Genomic DNA, 19,664 nt, shown 5'->3' with positions numbered 1-19,664 from the left:
ATGGATTAAACACCTAAATGTAAGACCTAAAACCATAAAAACCCTAGAAGAAAACCTAGGCAATACCATTCAGGACACAGGCATGGGCAAGGACTTCATGACTAAAACACCAAAAGCAACGGCAACAAAAGCCAAAATAGACAAATGGGATCTAATTAAACTAAAGAGCTTCTGCACAGCAAAAGAAACTATCATCAGAGTGAACACGCAATCTACAGAATGAGAGAAAAGTTTTGCAATCTACCCATCTGACAAAGGGCTGATATCCAGACTCTACAAAGAACTTAAACAAATTTACAAGAAACAAACAACCCCACCAAAAAGTGGGTAAAGGATCTGAACAGACACTTCTCCAAAGAAGACATTTATGCAGTCAACAGACACATGAAAAAATGCTCATCATCACTGGCCATCAGAGAAATGAAAATCAAAACCACAATGAGATACCATTTCACGCCAGTTAGAATGGCGATCAATAAAAAGTCAGGAAACAACAGATGCTGGAGAGGATGTGGAGAAATAAGAATGCTTTTACACTGTTGGTGGGAGCGTAAATTAGTTCACCCATTGTGGAAGACATCGTGGCAATTTCTCAAGGATCTAGAACTAGAAATACCATTTGACACAGCGATCCCATTACTGGGTATATCCCCAAAGGATTATAAATCATGCCACTATAAAGACACGTACACACGTATCTTTATTGTGGCACTGTTCACAATAGCAAAGACTTGGAATCAACCCAAACGTCCATTAGTGATAGACTAGATTAAGAAAGTGTGGCACATATACACCATGGAATACTATGCAGCCATAAAAAAAACAAGTTCATGTCCTTTGCAGGGACATGGATGAAGCTGGAAACCATCATTCTCAGCAAACTATCACAAGGACAGAAAACCAAACACTGCATGTTCTCGCTCATAGGTGGGAATTGAACAACGAGAACACATGGACACAGGGCAGGGAACACCACACACCAGGGCCTGTCAGGGGGTGGGGGATTGGGCAAGGGACAGCATTAGGAGACATACCTAATGTAAATGATGAATTGATGGGTGCAGCAAACCAACATGGCACATGTATACCTATGTAACAAACCTGCACATTGTGCATATGTGCCCTAGAACTTAAAGTATAATGATAAAAAAAAATCAGTGAATGATTCTTTAATTCAACATCTGAGCATCCACCTTATATGGGATCACATTGTTTTTCTCCATACAGTAAGAGTTTTTCCAACAAGAACAGGAACTCTTTCCCACTGACTCGTGATGCACATTTTATCATAGATGAAGCTCCCCTCCAGCCAGGGATCTCCCTTCTCCATGCTGTCAGTGTGTTGTCTATTGGTTCACTGTCATCATACTGCTTAAGACAACAACAGCACCTTTAGAGAGTACCGGAGTATCTGGAAGAGCAAGCTTCCTGCCTACGCTCCTTTGGCTTAGGCATCTGTGGACCTTTATCCCTTCTCACATGTTTCAGAGTAAGTTTCTAAAACTGGACTCTTTACTGGACTACAGTGAAGTGATGGATGAACTGAGGGAGAAATGACATCTCCATATATCAGGCCACCCCTCCCAGAAGCAGGGAATGACTTCACTTGGGGAGTGTTTATACCCTCTTTCTACTCCCACCCACCAATTAGTCAGCAATGGATACAGTTGCTCAATCAATGCTAGGGAGGAGATCTCCAGGGAGGAAGACAGAGTGGGCCTGGAATATTCTTCAGCACCACTGCTTCCATTCCCAGCCATGCCTGGCAAGAGGGAGGAAACATCCTGTCACAGAACCTATGTTTTCTGGGTGGATGAAACCCAGGTGTCCCGGAGGAAGCAGGTATGGTGGGAAGTTGGGGCAACGGGCGAGGGGACACAGAGCAACAGAACTTCTGGTTTTCCCTAGTGTGGCCCAACCCTCCCAGCCAGCATCATGAGGTGGCACTGGCTGCTTCCCCCTCGTCCCGGGCATTGGGAGGATTGATGTGCTTCATTCAGGCTGTCTGCCTCATGACTTGACTGAGCTACACCTCAACATTGTGAAGTAGAAAGATTATCATCCCCATTCAAGAGAAGAGGAGAAGTCATCTCCTGCTAAGGTCCATGGAGAAGGAAGTTCACTCATCACCTGAAAAACATTTATCCAGAGCTCACAGTGCAGCAGCTTCTTGGCTCTGCGATGTGGCAGAGACCAGACAAATGGTCAAATGGATCCAGTCAGCATTAGACACCATGGTGGACATGTTGTTCTTGTCAGCCAGCACCATTCCCTGAGAGAACCAGCCCTGTGCCCTCCATTCCTCCTAGGCTGGTCAATCGTGGTGCCCCCTCACCAAAGACAGGAAAGGGGGCAATGGTGTGGGTCCAGCCACATGCAACACCCGCTAGCCACAGTGATTGGTCGAGACGGTAGGAGGACAATCCTCGCAGGACCAGAGTCTTCCCTGGGGTTTCACGTGTATATTGGGGGACCGATGTTTCTTTCTACTAAGGTTGCTGAGGAGGGCGGATATAAATCGTGGGCGACTGACAGTCATTTTTTTACAGAAAAGAGGCTTCAGCAAGAACAAAACCAAGCAGAGACAAGCAGTATGGACACATGAGAGAGAACCAGAGGCCTGACAATGTTGCTTTAGCACTTAGGTCCAGCCATGCCTGAAGTTAACACATTCATACTTGCTAGTTATGTGAGCCAAACCATGATCTTTTGGCTTACGCACATTTGAGTTGGAATAAATGGAAAGAATGAGTCCCACTGAACAGCGCTCCTACCAGCAAATCCAACTCTCTGCCCCCGCCCTCTACTGAACTTTCACCCCTCAGGTTCCACCAGACTCTTTTAAGTTAGGGCTTATTTTGATCACAGTTCCCCTTTTTTCAAATTGTCTTTGAATCCAGATTCTGTCAGGAAATACCCTTTATTCCTCATTGGTTTATGACATCTGCTAGAAGGCCAAGCCTGCCTTCTGTGCCATCCTCCAAGTTGGCGATGAAGATACCGATGAGGAGGAGAAAGCACTGTAGCATGTAGCACCCTTCTCCCTCAGGGATCAGCCCTTGAATCTCTCACGCTGTCCCTGGTCTTCACAGAATCCCAGATCCCCAATATAGAAAGGACCTCAGGTTCCCCACTCACTCTATCCCAGCCTCTTGGCTCAAGTTTTCATCTATAGAGGGGGTGCCAGCCTTGGCCAGAGGAAAGTGAGTGTCTGTTGGCAGCTTCCCAGCACCAATGTTCCCATTCTCCTGCCACTAGCACCCAAATTCAACTTCTCCATTCTAGGCTTTGGTTTGCTGCAATGCTTAGCAAGATGTTATGCAAGGTTCTGGTATAACGGAAAGGATCTACAACACAGAGCACCACCAATGGTTACCTCTGGAGGTGGCTGTGCTCACAGCACCTGGGCCTGGGAGGGAAAGGGGTGTATCAGAAACAGGCATGTTTCCTCCATTAATCAGGGATCCTCAGAGACTGGCATTTCAATCACCAGACTGAGTAAGGAATAATCACCTTCAACCCATGGGGGTAGACACCATCCAATCGGTCAAGGGCCTTCACAGAACAAAAAGCAATGGAAAAGTGCATTTCCTCATAACCCTAATGGAGGAGACATGCCTCCCTCTCATAACCCTAACTAATGGAGGAGACACGCCTGCCTCTGAGACAGCCCTTTCCCTCCCAGGCCCAGGTGTTCTGAGCACAGCCACTTTCAGAGGTGACCACTGGTGGTGTCTATGTTGTAGATCCCTTCTATTATTCCAGAATCTTCCATAGTCTTGTTCAACGTTGCAGCAAACCACAGCCTAGAATGGAGAAACAGAACCATGAGCATAGGTAGGGGGATGGACTGATGAGCTTTATTATGGGAATTGGCTCCTGTGATTATGGAAGCTGAAAAGCCCCACCATGTGCCTTCTGCAAGCTACAGAACCAGGGAAGCTGGTGGCTTAGCTCAGTCCAAGTTTGAAGGACTGAGAACCTGGGGGTGGGGGTGCTGCTGGTACAAGTTATATAATCCAACGCCTGGATCTAATGTCCAAGGGTAGGAGAAGATGGGTGTCCCAGCTGCAGGAGAGAGAGAGAGAGAGAGAGAGAGAGAGAGAGAGAGACAGACAGAGAGAGAGAGAGACAGAGAGAGAGAGAGAAAGAGAGAGAGAGAGAGAGGAAAGAGAGAGCGAGCCTGCATGCAAATTCTCTTTTCCTCTGCCTTTTTTCTATCAAGGCCCTCAATCAATTGAATGGTGTCTGCCCCCACTGGGTGAAGGTGAATATTCCTTACTCAGTGCAGTGATTCAAATGCCAATCTCTTCCAGAAACACCTTCACAGATATACCCAGAAATAATGCCTTACCAGCTCTCTGGGGATCTGGGTATCCCAGCCAAGCTGACACCTAGAATTAAACATCACATCTCCTCTTCCCAGACCTCCGGTGTTCCACGGACAGATGAGCGAGAGCCCCTCTGCTCATTCTAATGCCAGCCCAAGTCCTTTTCTCCAGGGGATGTACAGGAGAAAGGCCTGTCAGTGCTTTCAGGGAACACCTGTCCTCAGCCATAGGGAGGGCCTTTGTCCCTCTGGGTGTAGGCAGTCAGTTACGTGTGTCTGGACCTTCTGGGTAATGCGTTCTGGCATGAGTCCAGGATGGGGCTTACCAAGTCCAGTCCAGGTTGGGCAGGGCTCAGCTCAAATCAGTTTGTTTCTCTCAGGGTAGGGTCAGTCACAATCAGTGTGTATGGCAGCTGGCCTACAGGTCTTGCTGCATTGAAGGAGAAAGAGCACACTCAGTCCTTGGTGGCCCAATCCAGGTCTGAGAGGGATGCTTCTTTTCAAACGTCCAAATTGCAGCAAACCACCACCACCACCACAACAAAATACATTTCTTCCAAAGAAGCAGCACGTCTGAGAGCTGAACTCTGAGATGCCGGGCCTCGTCTCTACAGTCAATCCATGCAAACTTCTAGTCTAAAGTCTCTGCCTTGGGGGTACTTCTCAGCATGAGAACTCCTTAAGAGGTGGGGACGTGGCCACAACCGCAAAACTCTGCTGCCTGTACAGATGGTGTTCCCAGAACTAAGGGGCGTCAGCCCTCGGTAAATTCAAGTCTGCACTCATAGGAGGCAACTTATACAACTTCGAAATGAAGGTCTATAGTTTTCGTTTTTCAGCTTCAGTCTCAGGATCTCGATGTGCACAGGGCACCGTGATACAAAAGAAAGGTAAGATAGGGTACAAAATGGATTCTGCAGGTACCGGGAAGATGTTGCAAATCCCAGTGGAGGTGAGTGGATGCACACACAGCCTGGACGGACACGAAATGGCACAAAGGGAGAGAAAGGCTACATCCTGGAGGGGCAGGCTGTGGGAGTCACATCAGGGCTGGTGAGTCAGAGAGGAAGGACGGATGTGAACACGTTGTGTGCTCTCTTGGGCCCCGCCAGGCTCATGTGTGGCTTCTCTCCGGTACATGTGTGTCACATGCTCTGGAACTGTGGAATCCTCTGGCATGTCAGGTGGACTCATTCCACGGGGGCAGGAACAGAGCAGTCGTTCCCACGTTCATCTGTTCTATACTGCTTGCCTCCCACTGGCTGGTCTCCTGCTGGGTGCTGGTTACAACATGAATGAACCCATAAGGTCTTTGTTCACGCGGAGCTTAGGGCCGAGACAGGAGTCGGGTCTTAATCAAATAACCACACGAATGAACGCACTGGCCACAGGCCCAGCTGAAACCTCGGCACCTCGCGGCTGCGGAAGGTTCCCGACTGGTCTAGGCTTCCCATTACCAAAGGAAATGACCCTGGGGAGGCCTGACTTGTTTTTCATGACTGCAGCTGTCTCTTGACGACCTTCTCTCCTTTCTAATCGTCCTCAACTCGGAATTTTGCTAGCGCCTGAACCCCAGTTTGGGGTGACTGAGCCCTGGGATAGCCTGTTTAATCAGAATCTGGCCTGAGTCCATGCTTGAAGCTCGGGCACTCGGGGCCTCGCGGCCGCCTGCAGCAATCCCCTCACACCGCGGGCCAGGGCCGGCTGGAGAAGCGAGCAGGCCACCCACCGAGCACAGAGACCCAGGAAGCGAGCAGGCCACCCACCCAGCACAGAGACGGAAGAAGCGAGCAGGCCACCCACCGAGCACAGAGACCGGGGAAGCGAGCAGGCCACCCACCGAGCACAGAGACAGGAAGCGAGCAGGCCACCCACCGAGCACAGATCACAGGTCCCCGACGAGCGGCGCGGAGCACGGGGCGCAGGGCGGGGCTTCTGGACCAACGCGCATCCCAATTGGTTCTCGGGGCTGCCTTTTAGCCAGACGCGCGGAGGTGGGCGGTGCGCGCCTTCCCCTGGGCAGTCCACGCCTTCCGGCCGCCTAGTGGAGCTGCTGCTTTGGCGGGAGTTGGCGGGTGGTGTGAGGTGAGAGGCGCGGTGGCCGCTCCCTGGCGAGGTCAGGTCAGACGCGGACTGGGATCATCCAGGGGCCTTCCTGCTTCAAGAGCCTGGTCTGCGCGGCCTGTTGGGGACTGGGCGGAAGTTGAAGGGCAGGGAGCGCCGGCCATGCGGGGCCTGTGGCGGGAATGCGGGGCCTGTGGCGGGAATGAGCCCCTGCGGGGTGTGGTGTTGGGGGCGGCGCTGGAGAGCCCTGCTTTGCCTCGTGTGGGGCACCCGGTCCTCGTCCATCCAGAGGGGGCGTCCAGGACCTGACGTGGGGCAGGTGCCCTTCGCGTATCTGGGAGTAGCTCAGGGAGCGCCTGCCACGGGTCTGGCGAGGGAGCTGAGGCCTGAGGGGCGCTGGGCGGGGCTGTGGGGCGCCGGGGCTGTGGGAGGCCGTGGTGGAGCAGGGCGGGGAAGGTGGAGTTCTCTCGCGGCTCTCTGTAGGGCGCAAACATTCCCAAAGCGGGCAGATTTAGAGTTTGACCCTTGATCAAGGGCTGAACGCGCAGATGTGGACGGGCTCAGGCGTCGATGATAATCAAGGTGGAGGCAGACGGGAGGGCTCCTGCGGTCGGGCTGCAGGGACAGCGGCGGCCAGCTGGGCCCTGTGGGGTGTGTGCTCTGATGCCAAAGCTCAGCTTTTTCCATTACAACCGCGACTGGAAACCTTGATTTTTAAAAGTGTGTATAACAAGCCCTCTGCTGTTAAACGTTGGTTTTACTTCATGAGGTCTCAGCACGTTGTATAGTCAGAGAAATATGTGTGTGTCTGCATATATATATATGTATATATATATGAGTTGAATTTACTCTCGAGGTGCCAGTTTACATCCTCTGCTGTAGGAGTCCTGAGCTGTGTCGTTGAGGTAATTGGCAGACGGGGTCTTGCCCTAGCTTTGACTCTGCTTCCGTAGAGCTAGCACACCCCTAATGGGGTGGGATTTGGGGATTGGGGGTGGTCTTCGGCTAAGGGACAGATATCCCTTGCAGAGCAGGCAGGACTCACCACAGGCCTCGGCTTGTAGCCTTGCTGTAGCATGTGTCTGTGAACGGGGCTATGCGAACATTGTCAAGATACGGAGTGCCTTTGGGATGAGCCTCCCGTGGCCCCCCAGACCCCAGGCACTGCAGGATCCTGATCCCATTATTGATTGGCTTCATGTCGGGAAACTGAGCTGACTGGGGAAAGGAGGAAGGTGCCTGGAGAATTTTTGGGAGGAAGTTACCGTGGGTCAGCTGGCTCTGCCTGGTTCCCTCTTCCACGCAGGGCAGACTGCTGGACATCAGAGATGAGCCCCTGCCCTCAGGACACTCCAACCACGTAGGGAGATGAAACCGTAGTCCTGGAGGAGGGCTTCGAATGGCTCTTTGTCCGGCAGGCTTGGGCTGGGGAACCCAAGGAGGAGAGGGAGGGCTTAGAGGGTGTTCCAGAAGCATCGTGGACTTAGAACCCTGGGCAGAATTGGGTGGGTGGCTGGGAAGGGAGAGGCTCCCAGTGGGCCTGATTACAGTGTGGTGGGGATGGGGAAACATGATTAGAGCAGCCTGTTCATCAGGGTCATGCTGGGAAATAGGGAAGAGGGGCTTCTAGGCCCCAATTTTTGAGCCAGGAAGCATTCAGTGCTGTTTGAAGGAACATAGATATTTATTAGTTGAGGGAAATATTGTGGTGGGATGGAGGGGCTGAGGAGATACAAGTGGCGTCTTCTGTGGAGAATGTTAATACGAGAAGGGAGTAATTGTGGAAAAGTCTTTCTTGTCCTCAACTAGATGCTCATTCTTGCGCATAGGCCTCTGTGTTCTGACCCCCAGTTGTCCCTCTTCTATTAGCCAGCCCACTTTCCCATATGTTTGGGTGGTTACAGGGCTGTCTCCTGGTGGGGAGGGGAAGGGCAGCTGAGAAGGACCTGGTGGCCTCATGGCAATAGTCTTCTTCCTCCTTGGCAGTCTTGTGCCTCCATCTTTTCAATCCAGCCCTTATTCTTTCCCTCCGCACAGAAAGGATCAGCATCTCCAGTACAGCCCTCATCTGTGCTAGGAGATGGCAGGGTGGGTGTGCATGGTAAGACAACATGTTGGCCTGAGGAGGGCCCTGACCTGGCTACTGTGAGACTTTTTGAGAACAGCTGGCTCCTTTGTGGGACCAGTTGGGTGTGGGGCAGGGCCTTGATCTGAGCCAGCCCCTAGTTTCCAGCCTAGGTTCTCCTTACCACTGATGGCCTAAGTGATGTCTGTCTGTCCTGTGATGGGGGGCGGGGGGGTTGCAGTTACTTCAGGAGTCCCTGGATTATGGCTCAGATTCTTATGGCTCCATCCCTGTACCTTTCCCTGGCTCAGGTTTCTGTGGGGAGAAGGAGAGTGGCAGAGGTGACTGGTTCGTGGTTCTTCTAGGCTCTCATGGCCACCATGTCGGAAGGCAGACGCCAGACTCAGCCAAGGAGTAGCTCCAGTGGCCGAGAGGTAGTGTGGCTCGTCCCATTCCTCAAATCCCCTCTGCTCTGCCACCCTTCTGCTGTGCCCCTTACTTCTAGAGCCTCTATCGCTCCATCTTTCCCTCTCCCCTGCCAAGGACTTTGAGTCCTCTCATCTCTCCTCATTTTCCTTTCCAGACTAGCCTGTGGTCCTCAGGCTTTGGGATGAAGCTGGAGGCTGTCACCCCATTCCTGGGGAAGTATCGCCCCTTTGTGGGTCGCTGTTGCCAGACCTGCACCCCCAAGAGCTGGGTGAGTGATGGTCGGGCCAGGCCCTGACCAGGAAGCTTGGTTCTGGGAGCTGAAGCTCTGGGAAGCTGCTTCCTTTGTGCCCTTCCAAGCTTGGCTCTTCCCTGCCCCATGCCTCTGCCTCTGTCTTGCAGGGGAAGGGGTGCACTGGGATTGGTTGTATGGTTGAGCTGTGGCTTGTTCCCAGGCCTGGGAGAGCTGGGTGGGAGAAGTGCAGAGGGGCCTCAATGTGGTAGGGTGTGCCCGGGGGCTGGGGTCTCATCATGCCCGCGTGAGTTTTCTTGTTCAGTTTTGGGGACACCACCGACTCAGACTTCCCCAGCACTCAGCTCATGCTTGAAGACCTCTTTTTCGGTCCGTGCCATGTGATGGTGGTGAGGGTGCCCAGATTTCTCGTGAAGACCCGGGTTGCCTGTTCTCTGCTGTTGAGAAGATAACTTCCTGGAGACTTTGTATGCCACCTGAAAAAGGGTGATTCTGTACAGGATACAGCACTTCAGTTTTGATCATGGGCCCCTTTTCCTGAGCCAGCCTAGGATCTGGGGTCAAACGCCTTTCGGGAAATACTGCACTGTCATGTTTTCTCCTGGAAGACTTGGCAGGCTGCCAGGCAGAGACCAGACGGGCAGCACAGGGGCGTTTTTTTGCCAGTTTGCAAAGGTCCCCCAAGACATGCTGTCTCTCCGCCTCTCTGGCAGGAGTCCCTCTTCCACAGAAGCATAACGGACCTAGGCTTCTGCAGTGTGATCCTGGTGAAGGAGGAGAACACCAGGTAGTCAGCGCTACAGACTGGAGCAGGATTGGGGACAGGGCCCCTTGGGTGCAGGGCTGCTGGGGCCCTGCTTTTTGGTGCCATTTTCTTCCTCTGATAGAAAAAGAAGGGCCCTGTCCTCTGTTCCACAAGCCTGCAGGGAGGGGCAGACTTGGAGCTCTCCTGCAGTTCCTTCTGTGAGCATGTGTGGATTGCCCACCGTGTTTCAGGCTGTGAAGCTGTCCCCCACTCAGCAGGGGTGAGGGGTGGGAATGGGGCACAGATGGACAGGCAGTTCCTCTTCCTGCTCAGGTGTTCCTGGGACATGGGACTGGGGTGTGGTCCCTTTCTGATTGAATAGCCCTCTGTGAGCCCTGGTGGAGGTGGGCCCTCTCTGAACGATCTTCCCTCCTGCTCTGGGAGCTGTGCCCAGGTTTCGGGGCTGGCTGGTTCGGAGGCTCTGCTATTTCCTGTGGTCCCTGGAGCAGCACATCCCCCCCTGCCAGGATGCCCCACAGAAGATCGTGGAAAGCACCAGGTGAGGAGGCAGGGAGTGAGGTCTGGCTGGCATTTCTGGGATCCTGAATGGGATGACAATGACAGTAGGTAGGGGTAGTTGAGAGGGCTGGCTGGGGCAAGGCTTCTAGAGGGTGAGCTTTGCCTGGGACCCTTCCTTAAGGAGAATGGTGAAGATTGGAGGCCGTTCCCTGCAGCAGCCTCATATCACTCCTCCCAACCCCCTCACAGGGTGCAGAACCTCCTCTCAGCGAGGGTCCCAGGAGGCGCTGGTGAAGGCCAGGCTCCTGACCTTGTGAAGAAAGAGGTACAGCGCATCCTGGGTCACATCCAGGCCTCACCCCGTCCCTTCCTGGTCAGGTAACTGTGCTGAGGGTCACTCATCCTTGGGCTGGGGACTGTGTCCTTCTGGAGAGTGGGTGTTGGCTGGGCGTGGGGAAGTGCTGAACTCTCCCTCTAGGGAGCTGGATAGTGTTTACCAGAGTGGGCTGCAGCCTGCCTTCACCACCGCCTCCCATCCCCACATTCCCCAGCACAGGTCTGAGCTTCTGTTACATGCAGTGCACTGTTCCAGGGAAATGGAGGGGTAAACAGAGATACACGTGGCTGCAAGGAGGAAGGAACAGGGCTGAGACAGAATACCAGTAACGGGACAAAGAGACTGTTTAAGCCAGAGCCAAGAGGAGGAAAAGGAGCCAGCCTTGGGGGTACAAGAATGAGGGGAACAGTCTTGCTAGAGGGAATAGCCTGAGTTTTGATCTTGGGCAGGAGAGGGACTAGGTTTGCTCAAGAAGCTGACGTGGTTGGAAGCCAGCAAGTGAGGGTTCGAGAGCTGTGGGAGGTGAAATCGAGAGGCAGAAGGGATCAAATCATGTAAGGCCGTGCAAGTTTGGACTGGATCTCCAAGTGCAGTGAAAAGCAGCTGCAAGGTTTTAAGTGGGAAGTGACGACATCGTGGATTAGGGTCAAGAGTGGAGACTAGAAAGGCATCTGGAAGGCTGTTTTGTTAGTCCAGGTGCGAGATGATGGTAGACAGTAGAGGTTGAAAAGTGGATTGAGAGATCGAGGTGACATTAACAGGACTCACTGATGGATTGGACGGTGGGAGCAAGGGTAGTGAGGGAAATTGGAGAAGTTACAGGACAGCCCCATTTCTAGCCTACTTTCTGGTGGTATGTACAGAGAACAGGCTTTGGGAGAAGTGAGTTGGCCCAGAAAGGTAATCTGGACAGAGAGTTTGGGTACTTGACATGCTTGTGGAGACACTGAGGAGGCAGTTGCATATAGGAGGTTGGAGCTCAGAAGAGAGGTTGGGGCCAGAGACACTGTGAAGCTTTAGCATACAGATGGTGTTTAAAGCCAAGGAGATGAATGAGTCCCTGAGTGCAGGAGGGCTCGAGGCAGCATGTGTCAAGCTCAGCTGTCTTGAATGTGCTGTGTGGCCAACTGAGCAAGGACAGGAAGTAGAGGTTGTTGGTGACCTTGGCCAGCCCTCCACTGTGACAATTCCTTGACTTTGTTGAGATTTCTAGTCCCTTGATCATCAAGGTGATCTGTTGATGTCCCTTGACATCAGCCATTAGCCTCCCTGTCTGTGTTGCCTTCCCTCCGAGCCTAGCTGAGATTGCAGGCTCAGGATGCGAGTAATGCTCTTGTGAGGGAGTCATGGGCAGGACCCCCGACTGTCTGCCTTCTCTTTGCACCTCAGCAGCCCAGCATTGCTAGAGAAACACACACCAGTGGACTGGTTTCCTTGCTAAGTGCAAATGTCACAGGGAGACATGGCACCCTCCAGAGCTCCCATCTAGCCTGCTCCTTCTTAGATTTATCCAGTGTCAACTGATGCCGCATCTCATGCTTCACAGCAAGATAAAAGCCATCACATGGGGACTTGCTGCTTATCTGCCACATTTCCCTGCTACTACAGCTATGTGTCTGTCCTAAATCAAAGCTGGTCCTACACCGGTGCAGTGGCTCATGCCTGTAATCCCAGCACTTCGGGAGGCCAAGCAGGGTGGATCATCCAAGAGTTCAAGACCAGCCTGGGCAACATAGACAAGCCTGGGCAAACTTGTCTCTCCAAAAAATTAGTTGGGTACAGTGGTGCGTGCCTATGGTCCCATCTACTTGAGAGGCTGAGGTGGGAGGATCGCTTGAGCCCGGGAGGCAGAGGTTATAGTGAGCCAAGTTCGTGCTATTGCGCTCCAGCCTGAGCAACAGAGCAAGACCCTGTCTTAAAAAATAAATAGAGCTGGTCCTCCTGTTGGGCTGGATGGACAACCCCACGCGCCTGCCCACCAGGGATTTTGCCCCTGCAGTTGTCCCCTTTCCTTCTTCTATCACTAATCCTTCGTTTTTATTTGATCTTTCCTGGCAGTTTGCCAAGAACAGGCTGGGTTCTGCCTGGAGAGAAGCTTGGTCCTCTAGTCTCCTTTAGGGTAAATAGAGGCAGATGCTCTGATTCTAATGTGAGGTAGCTGCACCATGAGGTCGTGGGAGTGTAGCAGCATCTGGTGGGCATGAACTGTGGTGTCAGAACTTCCAGTCCCAGCACCGTTACTTCTTAGTGTTCGCTACCGTGAAGCAGTTCTGTAGCTTCCCTGAGCCTCACTTTCCTCTTCTGTAAAATGAGGACAGTGGTGGGGCCTGCCTTAGAGGAGCACTGGGCGGCCCTCCAAGTGCCCCGGGCTGAGCGTCACTCCATGCTGCACCTCAGGCCTGGTGTCCCTCCCCAGGCTGTTCAGCTGGGCGCTGCTGCGGTTCCTGAACTGCCTCTTCCTGAATGTGCAGCTCCACAAGGGTCAGATGAAGATGGTCCAGAAGGCCGCCCAGGCAGTAAGGCCCGCCCTCCATTGGGATGGGGATGGTGGGAGCAGAAGAGCAGAGGCTGGGCCAAACCCATAAGTCAGGAGCAGCCCCCATCTGGTCCTGCTTCCTGACCCCTCTGCTCCCAGCCATACAGCAGTCCAGTCCCCATCAGCTGGTGGGAAAAATCCCCTGCTCTTTGCCGACCTTCCCTTTATGTCTCACGGCCCTGCTCCCATGGGGCTTCCTCTAACGTCTTTCCATCATGGTCTTAACAACCATTGCGTCAGTGCAGTTACCTTAAAAGTTGTCTAAAGGCTCCTTTGCTTTTGGGAAATGTGCTCAGAGGAAGAACTCTCAGCTGGACCCTCCCTCCCTCGGGCTGCCCTGGGTCTTTGGCTGCCTGTGTCCTCAGGGTGGGGCAGGTTGGCACTTCTGTCTGGCTCTCCCCGGAGCAGGGCTCGCCGCTTGTCCTCCTCTCTACTCACAAAACCCTCCTGGACGGGATCCTGCTGCCCTTTATGCTGCTCTCCCAGGGCCTGGGTGTGCTCCGTGTGGCCTGGGACTCCCGTGCCTGTTCCCCTGCCCTCAGGTAAAAAGCTTTTGCCTCTAGACATATGTAGGAGAAGCCACAGGCTGGGGCGTGGTGTGTATTGGGGTGTGTTGGCAGCAGCTCCCTGCTAAAGCCCTCTTCGTGGCCTCTCTCATCCCAACCATACAGCAGTCTAGCCTGTGGGGCTTAGATGGAGGGGTCAACCACAGGGCGTAGGGCCATGGCTTCACCTCAGGGTATTCAAGTAGGATACAGGCTGGCCGTGGGGGAGCTGAGACTCTCACTAGCCCCTTATTCATTCTCATCTCCAGAGCCCCTTTCCTTATCAGGCTCTGCCCTGTGTCCCACAGAGTTCTCCTGAGGAAGCTTGGGGGGCTTTTCCTGCCCCCAGAGGCCAACCTCTCCCTGGACAGCTCTGAGGGGCTCCTTGCAAGGGCTGTGGTCCAGGCGGTGAGTGCCCCCAGTGGTTACATATGGGCCAGGCTAAGAGGACAGGGGTCTGTTTCTGCTCTGGCCTTAACACCCACTGTCCCCTCCTATTCCAGGTCATAGAGCAGCTGCTGGTTAGTGGACAGCCCCTGCTCATCTTCCTGGAGGAACCTCCTGAGTCCCCAGGGCCACGGCTGTCAGCCCTGGGCCAGGCTTGGCTGGGGTTTGTGGTGCAGGCAGTCCAGGTGGGCATCGTCCCAGATGCTCTGCTGGTACCAGTGGCCGTCACCTATGACCTGGTTCCGGATGCACTGTGTGACATATACAATGTGAGAACGTGAGACCCTCCAGCCCTTGGGCCCCTGGGTGGACACCAGCTCCAGACAGGAGGCACAATATTGTGTCCTGTGGCTGAGTCCCTCTTAGGGCTGCTGGGGGTACAAAGGAATCATCCAGCAGCACCTGCCAAGGCCATTACCATCATCTCATTTCATCCTCTGAAGACCTTGATAGGGAGGGATTTTTCCTGTGTCATGGATAAGAGAAGAGGAGCTTGGGACAAGGTCATGCACCAGTTTGGGCCTGAGATAAAACTGAGCATGCTGGGACCAGAGTATATCTCTGGAGACCAGGATGGGTGGGCAGCCCTGATGTCCACCCGAGAGCAGTGCCCCTGGCAACTATAGTAATCCTCTCCCTCCTTGCAGGCCTCGGCCCCCCTGGGGCTGCGGACAGGAGCTCTGGTTGTGCTACGTAGCCTGTGGAGCCACTGGGGCTGCAGCCGCCGGATCTGCTCCCGGGTGCACCTAGCTCAGCCCTTCTCCCTGCAGGTATGGAGTCAGCTGGGGAAGGCTGGGAGTACCTAAGGGGGCTGTCCTAGGCATCTTGGCAGTCTGGCCTTCGAAGCCACTGCAGGGATAGCTTTGCCTACTTCCAGTGGGCTGTGTGCAAGTTTCCTGGTAGTCCAGCGCAGGCCACCTAAGAGCCTTGTCCTGGGCAGGAATACATCGTCAGTGCCAGAAGCTGCTGGGGCGGCCGGCAGACCCTGGAGCAGCTACTGCAGCCCATCGTGCTGGGCCAATGGTAGGGGCATGGGATCATGCGGTCTCAGGGGCAAGGCAGGCAGCCCTTCAGCACCAGCTTCTGTATCCCCCTAGTATACACACACTAGCAGCCCTCCCTCACCACATATCCTGGGGTCATCTTGGATAGTTCCAGGCACTCACCTTTCCAACAGTCTGAGTGTGAGAATATGGCACAGAGGCATGGAAGGGACTGGGGGTTATAGAAGCCATCCTCTGTCCTGGGGCTGGGAGGGGGAAACCCCCTCACCTTTTAGAAAGCTCGGCTTTCCCACAGCTGTTTTTGTGTTTGGTCCCTTCATTCTGTAATCTGTCTCTATCTCAGTACTGCTGTCCCAGACACTGAGAAGGAGCAGGAGTGGACCCCCATAACTGGGCCTCTCCTGGCCCTCAAGGAAGAGGACCAGCTCCTGGTCAGGAGACTGAGCTGTCATGTCCTGAGTGGTGAGGGTGAACCAGATCTGGGCCTTTGGGGGCGGGTCCCTGAATTGTCCCCTCTCTCTGGGTCAGCCAGTCACCAGGGTTCTCCATTCCAAGTGAGTGTCTGCACGTGAGACCCTCTATGGTACCTCAGGGACAGCTGAAGAAGAATGGAACCCTCCTCCTACAGGAGGAGCAGGGCAGCCAGGGCTGGCATGAGGGAGCAGCTAAGTGCATGCACAAAGATGGTGGCCTGAGGCCAGGAGGCTGCAGCTGCTTCCCAAAGGCCACACCCAGCCCTGCCTTCTGAGTGGAGTCTCCTTAGCTTAGATGGGGATGGTGTGAACTGAATGGAATGATACGTGTAAGGGGCTTAGCACAGCGCCTGCGCAGAGGGCCCTTTTAGAGAGATCCATCAGTATCTTCTCCAGTGGCCCTCTGTAGTAGAAGCTGTGGGTTGGTGTGTGGGCCCCAGGACGAGATCTAGGGAAAGGCCCCCAGCTCCTGGCCTGGCTCTCAGCCTGTGTGATAAAAGCCACTGCTCTGGGCGTACATTCCCCATCCCTGGGGTGGAGTTGGGATGTGTGGCCAGGAAGACTTGCCAGATAATGGAGGGACCAGGCTGCTGGGCCTCAAGCCCTGACCAGCATCTCCACCCCCCACCCCGCCCCACTCCAGCCAGTGTGGAGAGCGCTGCGGTGATGAGCACCGCCATCATGGCGACACTGCTGCTCTTCAAGCACCAGAAGGTAGCGGGTGCCACGTGGTGGGGACCTGGGCGGGGGGAGGGGTGTGGCTCTCCTGCTCAGGCCTGCTCTGCCCACCCAGGGCGTGTTCCTGTCACAGCTCCTGGGGGAGTTCTCCTGGCTGACGGAGGAGATACTATTGCGTGGCTTTGATGTAGGCTTCTCTGGGCAGCTGCGGAGCCTGCTGAAGCACTCTCTGAGCCTGCTGCGGGCGCACGTGGCCCTGCTGCGCATCCGCCAGGGCGACTTGCTGGTGGTGCTGCGGCCTGGCCCAGGCCTCACGCAGCTGGCACGGCTGAGTGCTGAGCTGCTGCCCGTCTTCCTGAGCGAGGCTGTGGGTGGTGAGTCTTGAGGTGCACGGGGTAGGTGGGATGTGTGTGCAGCGGTGAAAGGAACAGCTCCATCCTCATAATGGACCCACCTCCCCCAGCCTGTGCAGTGCGGGGGTTGCTGGCAGGCAGAGTGCCGCCCCAGGGGCCCTGGGAGCTGCAGGGCATATTACTGCTGAGCCAGAATGAGCTGTACCGCCAGATCCTGCTGCTGATGCACCTGCTGCCGCAAGACCTGCTGCTGCTAAAGGTCAGCCCTCCCCTACGGCCCACTTGCTCCTAGGCCTTCCCCTCTTGGTGGCAGGAATGGCCCATCCCTGCCCAAGCCCTACCTCTGAAACCTCCTGGGTGGTAGGTCTGGCCTTGCCTGGCCTTTGGCTAGGCCCCTGACCATGTGCCTGGCTTGCCTGAGGCCATATGGGTGCTTTTTTCTCCCCAGCCCTGCCAGTCTTCCTACTGCTACTGTCAGGAGGTGCTGGACCGGCTCATCCAGTGCGGCCTCCTGGTCGCTGAGGAGGTAGGCAGGGCAGCTGGAGACAAGACCCTTCCCTTAGGCCTGGCATCCTCCAGCCTCACACCCTGAGTGCCAGCTGCCCCAGGCTCCTCCTCTGCCCTGTGTGTGCTGTTGGTGGTGGACTGCCCCTGGCCTTACAGCGGGGAAGCCTAGCTCGCATCTCTGCTCCCTGTGCCTTGGGAATGGCCACCTATGCCACGGTTCTGTGTCTCTCTCTGCATAGCACTGGACAAGTGTGCCTNCTGCTACTGTCAGGAGGTGCTGGACCGGCTCATCCAGTGCGGCCTCCTGGTCGCTGAGGAGGTAGGCAGGGCAGCTGGAGACAAGACCCTTCCCTTAGGCCTGGCATCCTCCAGCCTCACACCCTGAGTGCCAGCTGCCCCAGGCTCCTCCTCTGCCCTGTGTGTGCTGTTGGTGGTGGACTGCCCCTGGCCTTACAGCGGGGAAGCCTAGCTCGCATCTCTGCTCCCTGTGCCTTGGGAATGGCCACCTATGCCACGGTTCTGTGTCTCTCTCTGCATAGCACTGGACATGTGTGCCTCTGAGGTTCTCTGCACACCTCCTGCTCCCCACATTTCTTGGCAACACGGCCACTGCCCTTGAGGGTGGGAGTTCACTTCCTCCCACTCTGCAAGTTGGCCCAGCAGGTGCTGTGGCATGGCTCTCGCCATCCTCTTGGGTCTCTGGGTCTGCTTTTACTGGATTCACCCGCATGTACCTGGTCTGGGGGTATAGGGTTGATCCCTGGCCAGCCTGTCAGAAAACTATGGCTCCATGGCCCCTAGACCCCAGGCTCCCGGTCAGCCTGTGACACAGGGCGACAGCGACTGAGCAGGAAGCTGCTGTGGAAACCGAGTGGGGACTTTACTGATAGTGACAGTGATGACTTTGAAGAGGCTGAGGGCCGGTACTTCAGGGTGTGTTTCAAGAAGCTGCCCCTGGAGGGAGGTGGTAGGGAGGTGGTGGGGAGCTGCGCTCACCCCAGCCTGTCCCCCCCAGCTCAGCCAGCAGTCACACTGCCCAGACTTCTTTCTCTTCCTCTGCCGCCTGCTCAGCCCACTGCTCAAGGCCTTTGCACAGGCTGCCGCCTTCCTCCACCAGGGCCAGCTGCCCGATACTGGTGAGGCCCTCGTTCCCTTGCAGTCCTCGAGGCAGGCTGTCGGTGTAGGGCGCCAGGTCTAGGTCTTCTCTTTTCTGCAGAGTCGGGCTACACAGAGCAGCTGTTCCAGTTCCTCCAGGCCACCGCCCAGGAAGAAGGGATCTTTGGTGAGTCCCAGCCAGTCAGCCCAGGCTCCTGGAAGCAGGGGTGTTTGCTGGTGGTTGCTGCCCCCTGCCGGACAATGACAACCCAACTCTAGAAGGAGCGCTGCAGAGTTCAGAGGGTCTTCTGTCCAGTCTGAGCTCTATCCCTCCCTGGGCTGCTGCTTTACACAGGAGGAGAGAATCCTGTGCCCAATGGCTCCCTGTCCTCCCTACCTAGAGCCTTCACCTCTCTCTCCTCTCCAGAGTGTGCGGACCCAAAGCTCGCCATCAGTGCTATCTGGACCTTCAGAGACCTAGGGGTGAGAGGAGCCTGTGTCACCATCTTCTGTCCCCCTGTTCCCACCCCGATAGCGTGGCTCAGGGAAACCCAGCTACGTGCCCATCACCCCACGGGGCTGGCCTGATGGTGTCTCATTAAGACCCTGGGATTTACTTGGTGTCTTCCAGCAACAGACGTGGTGATGGGTTGGAGAAGATGGGATGGTTTCCTGCCTCCTGGTCTCCCAAATCACTGGTTCATCCTTCTAGGTGGGGTATTAGGGCTGCTTTGAGGCAGCTTTTGCACAAACACTGAGGTCGAAGGGGCCAGAGGTCTCACGGCAGGTTTCTGGGGGACAGGCTTGGCCCTGGGCCCGGTGGACACAGTCTCTGTGTTGAGGGTACTCATGGCCCATCTTTCATGGCCCAGGTTCTGCAGCAGATGCCGAGCCCTGCAGGCCCCAGGCTCCACCTGTCCCCTACTTTTGCCAGCCGGGAGAATCAGGAAAAACTAGAACAGTTCATCCGGCAATTCATTTGTAGCTAGAACTGTGAGAAGGAGCCTGTGCCGAGACTTCTCAGCCACACAACACAGCTGTGTCCTAGAGCCAGAAGACGGAAGACGGAGAGGAGGCTGCAAACCCTTAGCTGGTCTACAAATATAATCATTGAGGCTTGATTGTCCCTTGCCATCTCTTGCTTTCTCCCTCCTTTATGTGATAAACAAGGGGACCAGACAGGTTGTCTTTTCCCAAGCCCAGGAGTATCTTTTTGGCGTATGCGTGTGTATTTGCTCTCTTCTTCCCCAGTCCCACAAAATGCCCCGACTTGTCCCATGAAACAAA

At 54.9% G+C, this 19,664-nt stretch overlaps 1 protein-coding gene across 3 annotated transcripts; it reads left to right on the top strand.

The window, feature by feature from the left end:
- Positions 1-6,306: 6,306 nt before the first annotated feature.
- GPAT2 (glycerol-3-phosphate acyltransferase 2, mitochondrial) lies at positions 6,307-19,617 on the top strand. Of its 3 annotated transcripts, none has more exons than XM_017860509.1 (22): positions 6,307-6,415; positions 8,771-8,893; positions 9,043-9,156; positions 9,852-9,925; positions 10,338-10,442; positions 10,652-10,780; positions 13,156-13,255; positions 13,684-13,817; positions 14,129-14,228; positions 14,324-14,536; positions 14,915-15,037; positions 15,208-15,290; positions 15,615-15,733; positions 16,388-16,458; positions 16,538-16,796; positions 16,886-17,034; positions 17,224-17,301; positions 18,084-18,215; positions 18,298-18,418; positions 18,499-18,564; positions 18,805-18,860; positions 19,250-19,583. In XM_017860509.1, exons 2-22 carry the CDS (start codon positions 8,831-8,833, stop codon positions 19,364-19,366), a joined length of 2,406 nt encoding a protein of 801 aa, XP_017715998.1. In that variant the 5' UTR covers positions 6,307-6,415; positions 8,771-8,830; the 3' UTR covers positions 19,367-19,583. The 3 variants fall into 3 exon arrangements, with proteins under 3 accessions (XP_017715998.1, XP_017716000.1, XP_017715999.1); XM_017860510.1 differs by having other exon boundaries at positions 6,315-6,415; positions 8,825-8,893; XM_017860511.1 differs by lacking the exons at positions 18,084-18,215; positions 18,298-18,418 and having other exon boundaries at positions 19,250-19,617.
- The last annotated feature ends 47 nt before the right edge of the window (positions 19,618-19,664 follow it).

This window comes from Rhinopithecus bieti, unplaced genomic scaffold, assembly GCF_001698545.2.
Source record: "Rhinopithecus bieti isolate Rb0 unplaced genomic scaffold, ASM169854v2 scaffold_54331, whole genome shotgun sequence".
NCBI classification, from domain to species: Eukaryota; Metazoa; Chordata; class Mammalia; order Primates; family Cercopithecidae; genus Rhinopithecus; species Rhinopithecus bieti.
This window is presented reverse-complemented; position numbering and strand designations above follow the sequence as displayed.